General features: G+C 43.9%; 1 protein-coding gene across 7 annotated transcripts in view; it reads left to right on the plus strand.

The window, feature by feature from the left end:
• MYO3A (myosin IIIA) overlaps nt 1–17759 on the plus strand; it is a 527514-nt gene that overhangs the window by 212220 nt on the left and 297535 nt on the right. For 6 of the 7 annotated variants that reach the window (XM_063921638.1, XM_063921639.1, XM_063921642.1 and 3 more), the window contains exons 9-10: nt 5556–5711; nt 14766–14865. In XM_063921638.1, coding sequence (XP_063777708.1) covers nt 5556–5711; nt 14766–14865 — 256 coding nt within the window. Of the gene's footprint in view, nt 1–5555; nt 5712–7441; nt 7650–14765; nt 14866–17759 lie in introns of those variants that run through there. The other variant, XM_063921641.1, reaches the window with a different exon arrangement.

A 17759-nucleotide genomic window follows, 5' to 3' on the forward strand; every position in this document is an offset into this window, starting at 1 on the left:
TGCACAGATACTCACATGGATGGGCTGATACTCTCATTAGCATAATCCGGGAAAATAACATACCCCGTTCAGCTCAGAACCAGATCCACATTACTGTATGCTGCGTATTTCATTATCTTGACCTAACCTTTCTGCTTGACTCCAATCACCTGCACATAGTGCCACAGTACCATTCTTATCACCTGCAGTGTTTTCCACGTAATATTTGTAATTATGTATATTATAGTTGAATTGACCCAGCATGTATGCCAGGTTAATTCAATCGCTGCCCTCGCACAGCTCCTTCCGATCTCTGGCTGGCCTTGCCCCCTCTCTGTTGTCTTCCACCTCCTTCCTCTTATTATGGCTCTGTTCCAACCACCCCCACACCCCTGCTCCTTTCCAACCCACCCACGCTCCCATACTTGCCAGGTGGCCAGTACTCCTAACCTAAGGCTGTCCTGTCTCCCTCACAGTAGGAGCCATTGGGGCTAGCACATTGAGGAGACTGGGAAGCCTTAAGGTGGGTACACACTGGCCAATATATCCAGAGCTGGCCCAAACCAATTTGATGCCCTAGGCAAGATTTTGGCTGGTGCCCCCTAGCACCACCGCTAGTTCTGCAGGAGATGCCTGGCATGAGTCAGCTGATAGCTCTGCTAACGTTGGGCGCCTTTTGTTTATGAAAATGCATCATTTTATTTGCATTACTATGTGGCTAGGATGCACAAGCAGCTTCTGCTGATTAAAATGATATGCAGCATGCCTATATTCTGTGTGCGACTGCAGCTGTATCTGCATACGAAATGCTACATTACAGTGATTTCCAGGAATACACTGCAATGTAGGATTTCGTATGCAGATACAGCCACAGTCACACACAGAATATAGGCATGCCACATATCATTTTAATCAGCAGAAGCTGCTGGTGCCCTTAAGCATACCAAATGCCCTAGGCATTTGCCTAGTTTGCCTATGCCTAAGGCCGGCTCTGAATATATCGTCCATTCTCTTGAACAGCCGATATATCGCGGGTCCGTCGGCCAGTGTGTATGGCCGTTACGTCTGTGAACTCCGTCATTCACAGACGTATCGCGTCGGCCCCACAGCACAGCCAATGGCTAATATATCTACAGATATATTGGCGTGTCGCTGTGTGTGTACGGGCGGGCGGCCGACCGCCCGTACACATGCTGCGGCTGCCGGTGATGATTGACAGCTGAACTGGGCGGGCGTGTGTACACGACCGCCCAGTTCATGATGTCAGTCCCCGAGGGATCGGCCAGTGTGTATGCTCAACACACTGCCCGATCCGTCCATAGATATATCTGCCGATCAATTGATCAGCACATATATTTACCAATGTGTACCCACCATTACACAATTATTATGCAGATTGTATTTTGTTACTTTGTTTATCCTTGTCTGTATCTCTGCTCTACACGGTGATGGAAGGGGGGTGGGGGGGGAGTACTAGTTGCTCAGAAACCCCGCTCCTCTTGGCAAGGTGCTCAAATGATGACAATAGCATTTAATATGATTACTACGTGCAGTTTAGGGGACAGAGCAGAGCTGCTGCACATGCCCAGTGGTAGCAAATTATTTTACCAAGTTTGCTGTGTGTGTAGATCTGAGCCCTCAATCAGTGCACTGGACCAGAGAGTAGCTACCAGAAATAAGAGACAGGTGCCTTACCATGAGGTGGGAGAATGTGTTCTTAGAAATTGCAGTTCTGTCTCTACTGGTTCTATTATGTTTGTGTATTTATTTATTTATTATCTGAGTTTAACGTTTTTGTGGCCACTTATTTTATTTATATTAGTCAAATATGTTTGATACAGCCTATACTATAGACCATATATAACGTAAATATAAATATAGTAATCCATATTGTGTCCAGTGTATAAAAACACCAATGTGTACATTGATGTTCTGGGTTGGTACTAGGTTCTTCTTACCGCTCCTCCAGACTCTCACTCTTGCTCCAATGTTCTGCAGAGTGGGAGATTGTGGATTGTATTTGGAACCCCCCCTGGAAATCCTGTTTGCCCCTGGATGTGATTATTCTGGATACATGTGGACAAAACAGTCAAGTTGTAGAAAAAGAGTAATAACAAAAAGGTCCTGACTGTAGTAAAATAGAGCTTAAAAATTTGTTTGCATAACACCTGTTAAATATTTTGAAGATTTCTATATTTATTCTTGGATAATGTTAATTTAAGGTTCAAATTTGTAGTTGCTTTGGGCCTAATTCATGTTTGTGAGTAAAGCAAGAAAAGCAAGTAACTATTGTATCTGGAACAAACCATGCTGCCATACAAGTTTATATTTTTTTGTGCAGGGTAAATAGTAATACTGGCTGTTTTCTTTTTACATTGCAATTTAGATTTCAGTGTGAACACACCCCAGTCAAATCTAATCTCTCTGCACATGTTACATCTGCCCCACCTGCAGTGCAACATGGTTTTGCCCAATTGCATGCTTTATTGCTTTACTTACAAACATTAATTAGGCCCATTTGTCTTTAGCAAATTTGGACATTTGTGGAAGATTCTGGTACAATTTATTATTATAAAATTAGAGCTTGATATTAAATCATTGCGCATGTTTGTGTGATGACCTAATTGTGGCTGCGCACCCCAGAGCCTGCACTCTCTGTGCACATTAGGTGTGACATGCACCTGCATGCTGGGGGAGAAAGGACCAGGAATTGAGGCACAAGTATAATGGGACAAGGGGAGCGGAGCAAATATGGCACAGATGAGGTTTATTGAAGCTTCACTTATGTGAAATGTGTGTCAAAGTATTGAATGTGTAAATGTCACATGTATACATGTGTTGTGTGTGTGTGAGTGTGTATTTGTATGTATGTATGTATATGTGTGTGTGTGCAGTGGCGGAACAAGCAAGCGGTGGGCCCAGGTGCGACAAAATGCTTTGGGCCCCCCCCCCCATCCCATCCCATACCATCCAAGTCTACCCCATGGGCAGGGCGCGCCGTAGGCGCGCGCAAAAATACATAGTGGCGTGGCTTCGTGGGGAAGGGGTGTGTCCACAAAATAATACCAATTCATAAAACGGTGCACAGTAGTCTCCATTCTTCAAATTACGCCGCACAGTAACACCACTACACCAGGTAGAGACCCTTTTACACCTTACAGCGAACAGATTCCCCTTTTTACACATAACGGCAGACAGCGTGCACTTTTTACACATAACGGCAGACAGCGTGCCCTCGTTACACATAGCGGCAGACAGCGTGCACTTTTTACACATTACGGCAGACAGCGTCCCCATTTTACACATTACGGCAGACAGCATACACTTTTTACACATAATGGCAGACAGCGTGCCCTCGTTACACATAGCGGCAGACAGCATCCCCTTTTTACACATTACGGCAGACAGCATACACTTTTTACACATAATGGCAGACAGCGTGCCCTCGTTACACATAGCGGCAGACAGCGTGCACTTTTTACACATTACGGCAGACAGCGTCCCCAATTTACACATTACGGCAGACAGCATACACTTTTTACACATAACGGCAGACAGCGTGCCCTTTTTACACATTACGGCAGGCAGATTCTCCCTTTTTACACATAGCGGCAGGCAGATTCCCCATTTTTATACATAGCGGCAGGCAGATTCCCCATTTTTATACATAGCGGCAGGCAGATTCCCCATTTTTACACATTGCGGCAGGCTGATTCCCCCTTTTTACACATTGCGGCAGGCAGATTCCCCATTTTTACATTGCGGCAGGCAGATTCCCCATTTTTACATTGCGGCAGGCAGATTCCCCCTTTTTACACATTGCGGCAGGCAGATTCCCCATTTTTATACATAGCGGCAGGCAGTCCCCCCTTTTTACACATTGCGGCTGGCAGTCCCAATAAATAAAAAAAGAAAGAAAGAAAGAAAGAAAGAAAGAAAGAAAGAAAGAAAGAAGAATTATACTTACCCTCTCTGTTGGCTCAGGCTCCTTGTGCAGCTTCCCGGGCAGTAGAGCAGAAGGAGGAGGGAGGTGGAGGAGGGAGCCGCAGCAGCGCTGTGTTATTGGTGGAGGCGCTGCTGCTGCTGCCCCTCTGCTTCACTATAGGCTGTTCTCAGAGACAGCCTATAGTGAAGCAGAGGGGCAGCAGCAGCAGCGCCTCCACCAGTAACAAAGCGCTGCTGCGGCTCCCTCCTTCACCTCCGTCCTCCACCTTACCCCGTACCGCTGCAGTGCGTGCCGCTCCTCTCCTCTCCGGGCGGCTGTGCGCTGCGGGCAGCGGTTGCCCGCAGCGCACAGCGGCATGTAATGAGTCAGTTTGACTCATTACATGCTTGGGCCCCTGGACAGAGGCGGGCCCCAGTGCAACGCACTGCTTGCACTGCCGGTAGTTCCGCCTCTGTGTGTGTGTGTGTGTGTGTGTGTGTATGTGTATGTGTATATATATATATATATATATATATATATATATATATATATATAGCGCAGAAAAAGGAAATAATTGCGCAATATTCCAAACCAGTCCAATATTTCCAGATCTTGATCACACTATTTTATCCTCCGCTTTTTCCTCCAAATAGAGCCGCACCACAGGCTCAGTTTAGATGCATGCAAAAGAACAGATGAGGAGCGCGGAGTATAAGTAAAACAGTTGCAAGCATTTAATTAAAAAAGTATATGCATACATACATCTCAGTTAGAGACAAGCGGCTTGATGTATCACACAAAAACGCCTCAGGACAACGTCAGTGGAGCGGCCGCTATTCTCAGCTCATCAACCGATCCCTGGCTCGGGACCACACACGATCAAGTCAGCAAGGACATAATTACATCGTGTCCAGTCCTGTGACACTCTGCATTATTTGGGGGTCACTGTCACACTCTCTTGCACAATATGACGGGTACTGCAATACTCTGCATTATATAGTCGTCACTGTGATACTCTGCACTATTTAGAGGGCATTGAGACACACTGCATTCTGTGGTGGTCGCTGAGATACACTGCATTATATGGTGACCACTGAGACACACTGCATTATATAATGGGCACTGCAATGATCTGAATTTGGCGGTCACAAAATTGCTGACAATATTGTCTGACAGTCACTAAAATGCCCTCTATGATGTCTGGTGATCACAAAGATTGCAGATGTAATAAGGGATCTTTATGCTACTTCGCAAAGTTCGCATTCAGCATTGGCTGAGAATTCACTCTGTGGGTGAAAGCGACCGATAATAGGTTAGCGGGAAATGAGCTGTAACTGGATGGTGAGTACTGAGATGCACAATACAATTAATTTTGTCATACGGCATAGGCATCTAATTTATTTTACAAGTTGACATGGGGTGGGGGTGGGGGGGGGCGCAACATCTATCTTGCCTCCAGGCGACAAGGATGAAATGATGTCACTGTAGTGTGTGTGTGTGTGTGTATGTATGTATGTATGTATGTATGTGTGTGTGTGTGTGTGTGTGTGTGTATATATATATATGTATATATATATATATATATATATATATGTAGGGAGAGAGAGAGTCTTTATTACAGCTCGGCTTTATTATTTTCTTTATTTTTCAGGTGCCTTGCCAAAGATTTTGAAAAACGCCCCATGGTTTGTGATCTGTTGGAACATGCTTTTATTAGACAAATTAGACAGAATGAAAGAGCACTTCAAAAGCAGCTAATGGAATTCATAGATATCCACCAGCAAATGGGGATAATGGAGAAGAAGAGGTAAACAGCTATTTCCTACTGTACTTGCCAGGTTACATTCAATGAATTTGCTACAGGAAGAACTGTAATTGGAATTTGTTTAATCATCACATTGAATTAAAAAGCTTTTCTTCAATAATATTTTTTCCCCTCTGGCTGGGTATACACTAAACATCAGTGAAAAGAGCTTTGAAAATCATCAAAGGGTTCAACATCGATTGTCTGTATCTATGGTGCCATCAGTGCTTTACTTCAATGGCATGTATCATTGAGGGAAGAGGACATGGCTAAGTGGGGTAATAAGCCAATCAGGGAAATGGCCATGGACAATTTCAGTAACAGGGTGGAGTGGCGTGCCCCTTCACTAGGAAAAAAAAACAACTGCAGAGTTTTTGCCATCGATGGTGAGGAACAATGGTGGCTACAGAGGTGGGCCTGCAGCACAGTCCAAAAGTCAAGTAGGGGAGACACACCATCTGCCAGTGAGTCAGTTTGAAATGGCAGTTGGTGTGGCTCCCCTATCTGAATTTTGGACTGTGCTGCAGGCCCATCTCTGGAGCTGCCACTGGTGCGGAACCAATGGATGGCAAACCATCAATTGATACTGACTATGATATTCAGTGGTCAACCCTATATACAGTAGGACTGTGATGATGAAATGTAAAGTTTGTCTTTTTCATAACTTAAAAAGCCTCGGACTGAAAAGGCAAGCTCTTAGAAATAGAGAATGTATACAGCAGAATGTTTTATATCCTTAATTTAATAATGTACAGCTCCTCTGACAATTATAATTCCTAGGTTTGTCTAGTTGCATATGTCTGTTAAGCCCAAATTCCACATTTATTATTAATTTGTACAAACGGTAATGGACAACTGCCTGATTTATGTTTTTAAAGCTTGCTGTAGAGTGGAAGATCATGATGCAAATTACATACAAAGACATGAAACAGATGGTTATGCTGGCCCTGGCCAAATGGGTTTACAAACTAGTAGATGTGGGACGCATACAATATGATACATAAGGTTCCAAAATAACAATTGTAGCAGGAGCTGGAGACAGTATATTTGTCTACACACTAATAGATATATTGCTGTTCCATTGAATGGGCAATATATCTGTAGTGCACCAGCGGGTGTGTACACTTGATATATCTGGGAACGAGGTTGGCTCTAGACAAGAAATACAAAAGGGATTTTTCCCACGCACTCTGCTGGCTGTTAGTAAGAAGAGCTATATACTATGTAATAATAGGAAATTTAGAGCTCTTCGTTACATATGTTTTGCAAAAGATATGATAAGCCTCCAGGCCACTTCACGGCTGCTCTATTACTGGAGGTCCCTATCTAAGCATAGGTCCAGGGCTTGGACCCCACAAAGTCGGCTCAGGCCCGACCACCCCAGGGCAGCACACCATTGAAATACTAAAGTGTTAATATGTGTTAAGAAAGAAGCAGAAGCTATGGGTTAGAAAGTGCTACAAAAATAAGGGTGTTAATAAAATACTCAAAAGAGTAATGTTAGTGAAAAAATAGGAGTGTTACATAAGTGCTAAATAAATAATATGGCATGCTACCCCAAGGTGGCCCAGCCCCACCAGACCCGGGGGGTACCACTCCCCAAACCCATACACAGCATAATAATAATAACATCCACTATGGGTCATACAATTGCTTAATGTATGGCCACATGATAATGGCACATACAGAACAGGTAGGGGAGACACACCATCTGCCAGTGAGTCAGTTTGAAATGGCAGTTGGTGTGGCTCCCCTATCTGAATTTTGGACTGTGCTGCAGGCCCATCTCTGGAGCTGCCACTGGTGCGGAACCAATGGATGGCAAACCATCAATTGATACTGACTATGATATTCAGTGGTCAACCCTATATACAGTAGGACTGTGATGATGAAATGTAAAGTTTGTCTTTTTCATAACTTAAAAAGCCTCGGACTGAAAAGGCAAGCTCTTAGAGATAGAGAATGTATACAGCAGAATGTTTTATATCCTTAATTTAATAATGTACAGCTCCTCTGACAATTATAATTCCTAGGTTTGTCTAGTTGCATATGTCTGTTAAGCCCAAATTCCACATTTATTATTAATTTGTACAAACGGTAATGGACAACTGCCTGATTTATGTTTTTAAAGCTTGCTGTAGAGTGGAAGATCATGATGCAAATTACATACAAAGACATGAAACAGATGGTTATGCTGGCCCTGGCCAAATGGGTTTACAAACTAGTAGATGTGGGACGCATACAATATGATACATAAGGTTCCAAAATAACAATTGTAGCAGGAGCTGGAGACAGTATATTTGTCTACACACTAATAGATATATTGCTGTTCCATTGAATGGGCAATATATCTGTAGTGCACCAGCGGGTGTGTACACTTGATATATCTGGGAACGAGGTTGGCTCCGCAGCACAGCTGATGGCAATGTATCTTGAAGATATATTAGTATGTCTGTCCGTGTGCAGGGGCTGACATCGGAGCTGGGTGGGCAAATTAAAATGGCCACCAAGTTGTAACATCAGGAAGGACACACTGACCGGCCAGTTGGCATATCTGACTTCATAGCATGTACCCAGCCTAGGACAGCAGCATTATCTGCCACCAATAGTACAGCAGTCATGGATGCATACTTGTACAGTATCTATTTCTTCTGAACTGTCCGGCAGGCGACCCTACTGTATTTTGTGTGAGCTCTCCCAGCATCCCGGGAGAGTGGGTAGCCTTCTGAATTTCAGCCAGCTCTCAGTGAAGTGGATGTTTGGGATTATGATTGATGTTATGACATAAGGACTTTTATTATTCTTCTTAAATCGCATCATTATAGACTGCTTGATGCTACAAATGATGGTATTACGTCATAGAGGCAGGGCCATGATGCTGCAACTTCCATCATGACGACCTCCATGCCTCCCACTAGGCCCATTTACTAGGCGTTTCTATAATCGATGCAGGATTGAGTGGTACACCTAGGCTCCTGCACCCATGGTAAATAATCACTTCTCTGGAGTCCACGCTGCACAATTGCCGTGCTGCACAAATCACCTGGAAAATGTCATGGCGGCCACTTTAGCTTGAAAATTGAGCATGTGTAGTAGGAAAATAGTGGGAACATGGTGTAGGCACCATGTTCATAGAGACCAGTGCACAAACTGTAAACTCTGGCACAGTGCCGGAGTCCACTCACTTGCTCCTCCCTCTATAGAGGACTGGCCTACATAGAGAGTAGACATTGACCTCCTCCTTTCTCCATTCCTCCTGATGGTAGCATAATAGTGTTGGCATATGGGCATTGGTAACTGGCATTTCTGAGCAGCTTCTGCTGATGTGGTAAATTTGAATTAGGTAGAGACAGTGAAAGGTGATGACATGAAAGGTAAAGCTTTGTTAGCAGCTACTGTCACCACCTGTTGTCATCTGGAAAAAAAAAAGAACTTGTCCACGTACTGGTGTCTCATCAGAGTGCCCATTGAAGGGGTTACAGCTCTTTTTGTTTCTGTTTGAAACCTGTTCTTGACAAATGCATTGTATGCAACTGTGTTGATACTTAAGATATCAATCACTCCGACGTTGTAATGTCATGTACATTCTGTCATCATCAGTGGCGGCTCCAGGTTTGGGGCAGCAGCGCCGTCTAAAATTAAAATAGGGGAATCACATCAACTGCCCCCCCAAACACTGCCAAATATCATCATCTGGGACTCACTGGTAGTTGGTGTGGCTCCTCTATTTGAAGTTTGGACTGTGCTACAGCCCCATAGCTAGAGCTGCCACTGGTCATCATCATTACTTACATTTTTTATTTCCTATATGGGCCAATGACACACAGATGCTGACACACTGACACACTCATGCTGAAACATAAATAGATGCTGACACACAGACACTGACGCACAAAAAGACAGCGACACACTATGTCCCATACACAAATCAGAGCCACTTTTAAAAAAGATAATGTCCACCTTTTCTCAAACAACATTTCCTAATTCCTCAAACGTCACATACTGTATACAGTACCTCCCAACTGTCCCCATTTTGGCGGGACAGTCCTTTTTTTCTGGGACTGTCCCGCTGTCCCACCCGCGGGTCGCAGTGTCCCGCAGTAGGGGAGGCAGTTGGGAGATCCTCTCTGACTGATTGATCGTAAGATGGTGTCGGGCAAGGCTGCCTCGAGACTGCTGCTCTCGATTTTTTGTTGTTTTTCTTTGTTTTCCTTTGTTTGTGCAGCCCCGTCCCTGCGACCCTAATCTACAGCAGAGAAGAGATTCTTGCTATCTGGGCCTCGGCGTTCCGGAGACTCGCCTCCACTTGCCTGGGTACCCTGCTGGATTGGTGCGGTCAATGGGGGGTTGCCGCCAGCATGGCTGCGGCCTTTTCCGGGTCTGGGGGCATGGCTGTCAAGGGAGCCTGTAGCTGTGGACGGCGTCTGCAGGCAGCATGGCGGAGGGTTGCGGAGGGATCGGGGACTCATGATGGCTGGCAGTCCTCCTTAGCAGCGACCGGCGTGGGTGATGTGGCACGGGTCGCGGCGGCCAGCGGGCAGGGAGACTCTGAAGCCGCCAACCCTGGATGTGCCTGCGGTGCTCCACATGACCATGGCTCACCCCTGTGAAGCAATGGCCTGAGGTGCGCCCTCTGGAAGTGCATCGGCTGGCAGCGGGCCAGGAGGAATAAGAAAGTTGGGCTGTGTGGTGCCTAATAGAGAGTCTGGGAGAAAACTGCAGCGACTGGCCCTTGAAGTCCCAGAGGAGCGACCAGGTAAACTGTACAATCTGGGCAGGGCTGCTTCAAGCCGGAGGGACTGGTTAGTTAAGCAGCGGCTAGCTCGGCGGGCCCCCGGAGGTTCCATATGTTCAAGGGGAAGGCCATGGCCGGGCTGCTAACTGTCAGGGGACCTGAAGATGGTGGTAGCTGTCTCCGAAAGACACTGTGGGGCCACCGGCAGGTCAAGTGAATGCCACAAGAGATCCCGGGAAGAAGCACCACAGGGGCATGCATGCGGGGGCCCTGGCCAAATGGAGACAGAGGGGGCTAAGATCAGCTCTCCCCGCTGTGGTTCTGGCCAACATGTGCTCCCTAACCAACAAAATGGATGAGCTACAGATGCTTCTAGGCAGCGCCAGGGCTGACATTACTGGCTCGGCCGCGCTGTGCTTCGCAGAAACCTGGCTCAGTGAGCGTGTGCCTGATGAGTCGCTTTCCCTGCTGGGCTTCTGTATGCATAGAGCGGATCAGTCAGAGGAGCTGTCAGGGAAGTCAAGAGGTGGGGGTATCTGCTTCTACATTAACATTGGCTGGTGCACCGACACCGTAGTCCTGCAGTGATCCTGCAGCCCTTACCTGGAAACCTTGTGTATCAACTTCAAACCCTTCTACTCCCCTCGCGAGTTTGCTTCATTCATCTTGGTCGGGGTCTATATCCCTCCACAGGCTTGCATTAGGACTGCGCTGCAGCATCTCTCTTGGTGCATAAATGCCTTGGATCATGAATTCCCTGACTCTCTGCTCATCAATCTGGCAACAAGGCACATCTGCCAAAGAGCTGCCAAAATACCGCCAGCAGGTGAAATGCCCCACGCGAGGAGGTAACATCCTAGACCATTGCTACATAAACATAAAGGATGCCTATCACTCTGTCTCCAGTGCTGCTCTGGGGCTTTCTGATCACTGCCTGGTCCACTTGCTCCCCACCTATAAGCAACGTGTAAGATCTGCCAAGCTAGTGGTCAAGTCGGGGAGGAGGTGGTCCAGCAAGGCCAAACTGAAACTACAGGCATGCTTTGAATGCACCGACTTGAGCATTTTTGAGGAAGCTGCAAACAACCTTAATGATCTGGCTGACACTGTCACGTTGTATGTAAACTTCTGTGAGGACTTGTGTGTGCCGTCAAGAACCATCCGCAGCTACGCTAACAGCAAGCCTTGGTTCACTGCCAATCTAAGGCAGCTACGCCTGGCCCAAGGAAGAGGCACACAGGAGTGGGAACAAAATACAGTATAAACAGGCCAGGAACACCCTTTCCAGAGAGATCAGGGCAGCGAAAAAATGCTATGCTGACAAGCTGGTGTCCAACTTCTCCGCGAATAACCCCGATCGGTGTGGATGGGCATGAAGGCTGCCACCAACTACAAGAGTTCTAACCCTGCGCTTCCTCAAGTCAACAACTGGCTGAGGACCTAAATCGTTTCTACTGCAGGTTCAAGAAGCCTTATGATGCAGGCGACTCATCACTGCTCTCTGCTGGCAGGTTAGCAGCCATGGCGAGAACTCCCTTTAGCCCCCAGGACACCACGCCAAATAATCACGCAGACATTGCAGAGGTAACAAGGCTATTCAGAGGCCTGAAGCCCAGGAAGGCATATCCCCATCTGCCCTTAAAACATGTGCCAAGCAGCTGGCACCAGTCTTCACGGACATCTTCAACAAGTCATTTGAAACTAGCGTGGTCCCATCTTGCTTCAAGCGCTCACTCATCATCCCAGTTCCGAAGAAACCGTCCTCTTCCAGGAACCTTCACAACCACAGGCTGATAGCGCTGACATCAGTGGTGATGAAAACGATGGAGCGACTGGTACTGGCTCAGCTCAAGTCCACAGTAGGCCCCCTCCTCGACCCTCTGCAGTTCGCCTACAGGGCAAGTAGATCGGCAGATGATGCAGTGAATTTTGCCTGCACTCCATCCTGCAGCACTTGGACTCACCAAGGGGCTATGTGAGGGTCCTGTTTGTGGACTTCAGCTCGGCTTTCAATACTATCATCCCCGCCCGGCTGCGATCTAAAATGCACGTTCTAGGTGTTTCAGAACTACTATGCTCCTGGGTGATGAATTTCTTTTGGAAAGGGAGCAGCGAGTTAGGATGGGGAAATTTCATCTCCGGGGTCAGGTCAACCAGCACGAGGGCGCCGCAAGGGTGTGTCCTCTCTCCCTTCCTCTTCTCTCTCTATACCAACGACTGCACCTCTGAAAAAACATCGGTGAAACTGCTCAAATTTGCAGATGACACCACACAAATTGGTCTCATTACGGATGGGGTAGAGACTGCCTACAGGAAGGAGGTTGAGAGACTGGTCACCTGGTGCGACACTAACAATCTACAGCTAAATGCATCCAAATTGATATTGGTGCTCCGCCCCCGGGGAGGAGACATTTCCACGCCCCTTCCCATGTGAATGAACAGAGGAAATGTCTGTCAGTTGGCCGAGGTAGGGCATACACTGCCCGATGTGGCCAACCAGACACTTGAAAATATTACATTGGAGGGACATGCTGGATAATCCACGTCGGTCGGCCACATACACACTTCAATTATCTGGCCGATCCGCTGATATCTGGCGGATCGGCCAGAAAATTGTAGCGTGTATGCCCAGCATTACTCGAGAGGTGAGCCATACTGTGTGTAAACAGAAACTGTTTAACAACAAGTAACTTCAAGAAATACTTAATTTATTATAACAAAATGTACTTTAATAATACAAAACTATAAGGTAAGGTTTAAGGAAATAAACATAAAAAGGTGTAAATATAAAAAATAATTTGTTTAAATGAAAGTATAGTGTCACCTAATTAAAAAAAAAAAAATGTAATGAGTTTGGCAAAACCAACCAAAAAGATATATAAAAAAAAATAAGAAAATGAACCATAAAATAATGTCAAGATTTTGGAAAAACAACAATATATATACATACATACTTAAATAGTCTCTTTAAATTGCTTTTTGCAATCCCTCTCCGGCAGCTTCAATTCTCCTCCCAAGTTTTTCGGAAACTGACACTGTCAGATATTGTGGAAGAGTCATTATAAAATATAAACTTCTCCAATCTGCTGGGAATAAATTCAAAGGGACAACGTCTCTTTGAAAGTGCTGTCCTTCTAGAATTTTTTTCATATATAGCAGGGTTAAACATGCTAAAAATAATTATTCCCGCTGCAACACACTCAGATATTATGGAAGAGTCTTTATAAAATATAAACTCCTTCAATTTGCAGAGAATAAATTCACAGGGACGGCATCTCTTAGAAAGTGCTGTCCTTGTAGAATGTTTTTTTTTTTTTATATATACAGTAGCAGTCCTAATCATGTTAAAAATGATCATTCCTGCCGCAACCTGAATTCTTGATAATCACGGTACTGCTACAGTTATTAATACATAGGCCCCTCAAGGTGGCAAAGTATTGATGCACTAGGGCTTACTTCCTGACAGTGTCATACTGGGGCATGAAGGGCCCACCGGGGGAATGCTGATGTAGGGGCCCATGCTTAAGGGGCCAGGCTGCACTGGGGCGTGGCCAGCCACCACAGAGGTTTGGCTAACCATTACAGAGTATGTGTTCTGTACCGCTTGGTAAATATATAATAAACCATATTCTTGTGAAGTATAATGTAACATATGTATTATGCATAATTAAAGTGCACTAGGATAGAGTCTGGAACCTGATCCCTAGAGGAGGAGGAGAGCCCACAGGTAGTGGGGCCCACCGGTGGTTCCCCTGTTCCCCTGTGGGCCAGTCCAACCCTGCTTCCTGGTCTATGGACAACTACGTAATGGCAGATCTGGCATAGTATACTGGGATTCTATGACATGAGATTTTATCTAAATACTTTTTATCCAGATTTCCTATTGGCTTATAGAGTTTTCCCAGACATAGAACACAGAGACAGAAGTGTCTCCTGAAACAGACTCGACAGTAAATGAAACAAGTGGGTATATTCAAAAGTTGATATTTTGTGTTTATTCAAAGCATATTCTGTTACCATGACACAGCTGACACATGCCTCTGTACTGACTTTTGCTAAGTATATTTAGACTGCAAATGAGGCTGTCCTACTTTGGCGTAAGTGACCATATTGCTATGGGTGAGCAAACTAAAGACTAAGCTTTTGCAAACAACTGAAAACAAATTCCAGTTCTTCATTTTCTTCACTGTTAAACCATTTTCCGAAGTAAAAAATTAATTACTTTGCTCTGAAGTATTCCCCTACAAACTCATTGTTCTGGAGTTTCCGGGGCTTCCATTTCTTGGCAATGATTTTATTTATTTATTTTATTTGCTGTGTAGGCATGAGCGGATTCATACCAAGAAAGGCAACTTCAGAGATTCTATGACACCCAACCAGAATGATGTGGATGACTTGGCAACACTAGAGGTCCTTGATCAGGTACGATGAAACAAAACTTTGTCCATTTATTTATTATTTTTATTTTTTTACTCTTAGTACATTAGTTTGGTGCTTAATATATGATTTAAAATCACAAATTTATGCCTAAATGCACAACTCAAAGTTATAATTGAATTCAAAGTACTGTAATTTGCACTTTTTTATTTATGAGTTTTAACACTTTAATTGGCATTCCCAACATTTTAATTTTGTGGATGTTGTTGTCTTAGTTAGGGAGTTTGAAAATGACTCTTCAATTTAAAAAAAAAAAGTATCATGTGATATATCTATTAGGAAAGAAGAAGTAATAAATCAATGATACATTTGCAGGCATGAGAATTGTGTGCTTCTCGCAAACACTGCGAGGAGCACTGCTAATCAATTTAAGAGAAAGGCTGGGCCAGTGTGGTACAGAATGTCCTTACTTCTAAGCTTTCCGCATAATTGGTCATCTATCTATCTATCTATCTATAAGCCCTTACTCACTCACTGACTCATCACTAATTCTCTTCCTTCCTGATATGTTAGGAAGATGAAATGTAACATAGGTATTCTTCAGGTGGGATTAGAATTTTAATAAACCTCCCCTAAGGAGATGAAAAAGGGGTTGACATAATGACGTCATCACCGATATGTGGCTTGCGTTGCGTGAACGATACCGCCCAAACGCGCAATCGGATCAAAATTTGGATTGCACGTCCAGTGTGTAGAATTTCATAAACTACAAAAATGGTCCTGTCACTTCTGACTGTATCTGCTACGGGTGCTCCTCGGGTAATGCCAGAACTATGGATTAATATTTACTTACATTAAGATGTCTCAAATTTACATCTCTATAGATTTACCAAATGTTTAACACTCATTTATATTTACAACCTTGAAAATCAGAAACTCCTGTGCGAAGAACGGGTAGAACAGATTGCAATTTATAAAAAAAAAAAAAAAAAAACAGCCATCAGTTTCAACTATTTAAGTATTTATGCATTTAGGAGTAGATTTACTATCTATCCGATGTAAAAAGCCAGATTTACAGTGATCATCGACTTTGACCGTTGGATTTCAAAGGGCATTTTTAGTAAATAATATTAAATCAGCGTGATTTCACATTAATTACTATTGCCGTTTAAAAAATCTTGGTCAAAGTCACCGGTCATGAATGGCTTTGCAATCCCGACTTTTAATAAATATTGCCACATACAGTACTGTATTTTTTTTTTTTTTTTATTTCGATGTAGATATAATGTATAAAATAGCGATAACGCATTTCTATAAATGATCACTTTAGTGCGTTTCTTTGTTTTTTTGGCATTTACTCAGTTGAAAATAAAATTTGAATTAATAACAATAAGTTATGAGATAGATTTATGAGATAGATTAAGGCCCATACACACTAGATGAGGTTTTTTTTTTGTCGATTTGCACGATAACGATGGAATTGAACTATCCGGTCGTTCACATCGTCTAGTGTGTAGTGTACACGGTGAACGATGAACGATGCGCACACCCGTGCTCTTTAGAAGCAGGTTGGCAGTCGACAATGCATGCTGCTCAATTCCCTCAATCTCGCTGATGACATCGCTCATATTGACATGTATGTACGGTACGAACGATGTCCAATATGAGCGATGTGAGCAGTTTGAATGATATGGTGATCAAGCCTCTCCCTGGCACCATTTTACTGCACTGTGCGGACCGAGAAGCAGACCCCTGCCACAGCACACTGCCTGGAGAAAGAAGAAGACATCATTGGTGAGTACAAACTAAACACCCACTGCCCCACCTGTGCCACTGACCACCAATGACCCACTGGACCACCAGGAAGTGCCGGCTAATAAAAAAATTAAAAATATATATATATATTGTCACTTGGAAGGCGCCGCAGCAAATACATCACCATTGGTCCATGTGAGTGCCGGGAATCCAGTTCACTATATATATAATATCTATATATATATCTATATATATATATATATATATATATATATATATATCTATCTATCTATATATATATATATATATATATATATATATATATATATATATATATATATAATCACATAATATGTGCCACTGTCCACCAATGACCCACTGGGCCACCAGGGAGTGCAGGCAATTTGTATTATATAATATATATAGGCAGGGCATAGCCAGAACTTTGTTAGCCCCACAGCATCATTTTTCAAGGGCCCCTGTTCCAATGCTTCTAGAGAGACAACTCTCTGCAAGTTTTTAATTTTATACTTCATTATAGTGCCCTAGTTTATTTTATGAACCATAGTAGTGCCCTACTTCACGTTATGTCACATTGTAGGGCTGCCAGTACACATTATGCAACATAGTACCTCCAATTCACATTATGATATACAGTGCCCCCAGTTCATATTTTGTAACATCATAATGCCCTTTAGTTCATTTTATACCACATTACAATGAACAGGTCTAGGGGCATAACTAGATATATTTTAGGTCCCAAGGAAAGTTTGTTAGGGCCCCCGTGTACCACCCAATGGGGAAAATTTATATGACACTTAACCTTGAAAGGGAAGGTGGGCCCCTCTCAGCTCTAGGCCCCATAGCAACTGTACTCCCTGCACCTATGGTAGCTATGCCCTTGTATATAGGTGTGTATGTGTGTGTGTGTGTGTGTGTATATATATATATGTATGTATGTATGTATCTATCTATCTGTGTGTGTATATATATGTGTGTGTGTGTGTGTGTGTGTGTATATATATATATATATATAATATATACACTGCTCAAAAAAATAAAGGGAACACTAAAATAACACATCCTAGATCTGAATGAATGAAATATTCTTATTAAATACTTTGTTCTTTACATAGTTGAATGTGCTGACAACAAAATCACACAAAAATTATCAATGGAAATCA

Source organism: Pseudophryne corroboree, chromosome 5 (genome assembly GCF_028390025.1).
Source record: "Pseudophryne corroboree isolate aPseCor3 chromosome 5, aPseCor3.hap2, whole genome shotgun sequence".
Taxonomy (NCBI): Eukaryota; Metazoa; Chordata; class Amphibia; order Anura; family Myobatrachidae; genus Pseudophryne; species Pseudophryne corroboree.